The sequence below is a fragment of the Eumetopias jubatus genome, unplaced genomic scaffold (genome assembly GCF_037043125.1).
Source record: "Eumetopias jubatus isolate StellerSeaLion01/CBP00866 unplaced genomic scaffold, mEumJub1_p1.0 scaffold_4, whole genome shotgun sequence".
NCBI classification, from domain to species: Eukaryota; Metazoa; Chordata; class Mammalia; order Carnivora; family Otariidae; genus Eumetopias; species Eumetopias jubatus.
Genome location: NW_028274810.1, coordinates 820161 through 824014, shown reverse-complemented (window position 1 = coordinate 824014; position 3854 = coordinate 820161). Strand labels below are relative to the sequence as shown.

General features: G+C 45.2%; 1 protein-coding gene across 1 annotated transcript; it reads left to right on the top strand.

Moving 5' to 3' along the window:
- Window positions 1-1885: 1885 nt before the first annotated feature.
- Window positions 1886-2191, top strand: LCE7A (late cornified envelope 7A). Its single transcript, XM_088022256.1, has one exon. It carries the CDS (start codon window positions 1886-1888, stop codon window positions 2189-2191), a length of 306 nt encoding a protein of 101 aa, XP_087878382.1.
- Window positions 2192-3854: the final 1663 nt, after the last annotated feature.

The window sequence follows — 3854 nt, the reverse complement described above, 5'->3', positions numbered from 1 at the left end:
ATTTCACAGGAAAAACTAATATAACCAAGGCTGAACATACAAGGATCCAGAACAAAGTAGCAGGGACAGGCCTTAGAAAAGAAAAGAGGCCATTCCTCTTGTAACAAGGAGATCATAAAGGATGGTTGCAGGCATAAGTAGGCTTAAAGACCTGGTAATGGGAAGTGGAAGTGCCTTACATTTGACAGCTACTCTCTGCCCCTTGGAGTAGAGGTCATATCTAATCTATTTAAAGGCATCAAAGAGTATTTGGAAGGTTTCAGAAAAGAGAAAAAGCATGGTGTGTGTGTGTGTGTGTGTGTGTGTGTGTGTGTGTGTGTGAACACGGAGAAGTATATGGAATCACCAAGCAGGTTTGGGCTCAGCCTGGATGGATGGTCATGATCTTATGATGGTGCCAACCTGCCAAAGTGTCTTTTTTGATGTTGTTTTTGTATTTATAGCAGCTAGGCATAACAGGGAGGAAGTGGCCAGGGTTGGGGTTTTGTCAGTCAAGTGCATTAATAAGCCAAAGGAGCAAGAAAATTTATTATATTGGTAAAAAAAGTGGTTGAAATGATAAACTAAACAAAATGGGTAGGAAGTGGCATGAAGAAGGGATCTGGTGGGCACAGAGGTAGTAGATTCCAGTGGACATGACCAAGTAGGTTGAAAAGAAGGGACTAAGGTCAAAGAAAGGGGTGCCTGGCTTCCAATTCAGACACTGCACAACTTTGAGCATCTCCTTTGTCCTCTCTGGCACTAAATTCCTCATCTATGTGTAGAGTATAGGTACTGGGCTGAAATCCTTTCCAGCAGGGCCTTTTATCCATGATGCTACATTGCTCCCACCTATGTCCTAGGGTGATCCAACACTTGTGGCCTTAGATTTTCATCTAAAGCTTCTATTGGATTCCTGCAGAAACCCTAAGTTCAGTCCCCAAGCATGGCCATTGTAAACTCCCTTGTAAATCATGATCTTCTTATCTTTATGGAACTCCTTCTAAATTTTACAGAAGGAAGGGATGCTCTGGGAAGATACTCATGAGGATCCAGTAGTGACCCAGTGTGATAAAGTGGCAGAATGACAGAGAAACACAGGAATGTGGGAAGTTGCCATCATAACCACCTGGTCGGGAAGAGCTTTCACATCATTGTGGCTCATTCCCTTGAATTGGGTGCAGGATGTGTATAAAAGACCTCCTCACTTCACTTGACCTATCCATTGCTTGCCTGACATTTGGAAAACAAGGTAAGTGTCCTTACCAATCTGATGGCAGTTTGGGGATAGCTGGGATGGCCACACCTCAGCTGAATGGGACAAACCACTCCAGGTTGGAGAGAGTGGGAACTAACTGGTAACTGCAGGAAGATCAGGCTCAAGGAAATCATCTGTTGGCTCAGAAGTAGCCCTCTCAGGAGGGAGGAATGTTAATTGAGATTGGGGTTGGGGTAGGGGAAGCTAGTCTGTAGGACAAGAGATACCCACACAGGGCCAAAAACTATAACTGAAGGCAGAGCCCATGATGGAAGAAAGAAAAAAAAAAGGGGGAGATGAAAAAGACAGGTGTAACCATGGACTCAGGCTAACCATGTGGTTTCTAGAATGCATAAATTAGAGTCCATCATAAAAATAATTTAAGACTTTGGAAACTACCCAACTCGCTGCCTTGGAAGTCAGTGGTCCTGGGAAAACCAGGACAGGTAGGAGAAGGTGTTACCCTGCCTGATTTCTCCTATTCCAGGAAAGTGGACTTCTCCACTGTAAAGATATGGGTCTTGGAGCATTAGAATCAGTTGTAGAACTTCAGACTCTGGAGAAAAATAGTGATACAAATAAAGTTTATAGTCACTGAACTTTCAAAATATCTGCATTGCTTTTTAGAGTAACTGAACTTTCTCTAAGATGTCCTGCCAGCAAAACCAACAGAAGTGCCAGCTCCCAGCCAAGTGCATCCCCAAGTGTCCACCCAAGTGGCCTCAGGCCCCACAGGCCCCACAGGCCTCGGCTCCCTGCCCAGCTCCCTGCCCCCTGCCTGCCCCCTCCTGCTGTGTCCCCAGTTGCTATATCACTGGTTTTGGAGGCTGCTGCTCTCTGAGGTCTCATGGGTTTCCGGGAGTCTATATAGGCCAGCCCCCCCCTTCCAACTGCTGGGAGAGGGAGTCCTCTGGGTGTTCCAGCTGTTGCCATGGATTTGGGGGCTGCAGCTGACCTGCAGATTTTGAGGAGCCAAAGATCCATAGCCAAGGACAAGCCTGGAGTTGACGACTTTCCTCACTCTCACCCTGTTCTCCCTTCTCCTCCTGAACTAAGCTGCCTAGATATGAAATTAATGGACTCCTCTTTTTGCTGAGAACCTCAGACCTCTTGGCCTCGGCTTTGGACCTACATCAAGGAGACCTGAATGCTACCGAAAACTCTGCTTTCCAAAGCTTTGTCAATATGCAAAAATAAAGCTTGTCTTTCCTGCACTCTGAGCTCTTTGGTGTTTGTTGATGTCCCCATCCTCAGCTCAGGGGAGCTCCCATTAACTTGGATTCTTCAAGTAGACCCCATAATGAGCCAGCGAGATGGGAAGTTCCCACCAAGGGATGTCCCAGACCTGAGCCATCTGAGAGGAAAGATCCCAGAGGGGAGCAATGTGGTGCTCCCAAAACATCAGCTACCTTGTTCCACCACTGCTGCTGCCACCATCTGTGAGGTTTCTTCCTACCTATTAAGGACACTGTGCTCCCCAGCCCCAGAATTCAGCCTCCAGACTCTTCCGACTTGAGGGAAGCCTATGCTTAAGAAAAAATGGCACAGGGGTACTTGTCATTTTTAGATCTTAGTTCGAAATCTACAACAAATACTCTCCTTGAGCATATCTACAAGACTGAGTCCCTCATTACTTCTCTTCACGCAAGAGCCAGAGTCTACTCAGTGGCCCAGTTAGCACAATTCTCTTGATCGACTTTTTTTATCTACTGTCCGTGGTTTCTTTTCTCCTTGTATTCAGTGGGGCAAATGGCATGGGCTTGGGGGCAAATTCTTAAAGAACTGTTCTTTCTAACCCAACATGGGCCATATGCAACAGCAATGCTTGTGTCCATCCTCCAGGATTAGGGTTCTTAGCCACAGAATGGAGACACTGGTGCCTTGGGGCCAGTGGGAGACAAAGGATGGAACTATGGTCAGTACCCCAGAAGGCACACATAATCCATACCTTAGATCAACGCAAGCCACAGCTATGTGAACAACTGGGCTCATGTGGTGGAGTGAGTCTCACACGTGAATGCCATCTGCTAGGTGTGCTGTAGCAGAAGAGAGATTGAAGGCTGCCTCTTCTGGCCATCCTCTTGCATCAAAATAAATTATTAGAACTCATGGTTTGCCAGGGACATCCAGGTCACTGAGAGCTTTGGGTTTTAGCATGAAGGTAGACCTGATCACCTTCTTTTACATCCCAATCAACCCTCAGTCAGAGGAATAAAATTGCTTGATCAGTAGTTTTCAACCTCTGACAAAGGCAACAATAGGCAGGCATCCAGAGAGGCATTTCAGAGATTTTTAAATGTCTTTGAGAGGGAAACTGTGTGTGTGTATTTATTTATTTTAAATGCTGTAATAATATTCAGCATGCTTACTTAGAAGTGTTAAATAACCAGTGATAAATGGTAACACTTTGGCTTTCCAGGCAATCTGGGTCATTAGCATAACTAGCTGATGTCAGAGTAGAGTAAAATGTTGTAACAAATTAGTGTGCATTTAAGGTCGTAGTCATATTTATTCATTTAAGGGGAAATATTTTTTTCCAACATTCTAGCTTTATTGTTTGAAATAACATCCTCTATCTCAAACTCACTCCTTACCTCTGGAAGAAGAGTGAGTGATC

What these genes read in the sequence shown, in the direction of transcription:
- LCE7A (XM_088022256.1), top strand. Translation starts at nt 1,886, where the DNA reads ATGTCCTGCCAGCAAAACCAACAGAAGTGCCAGCTCCCAGCCAAGTGC.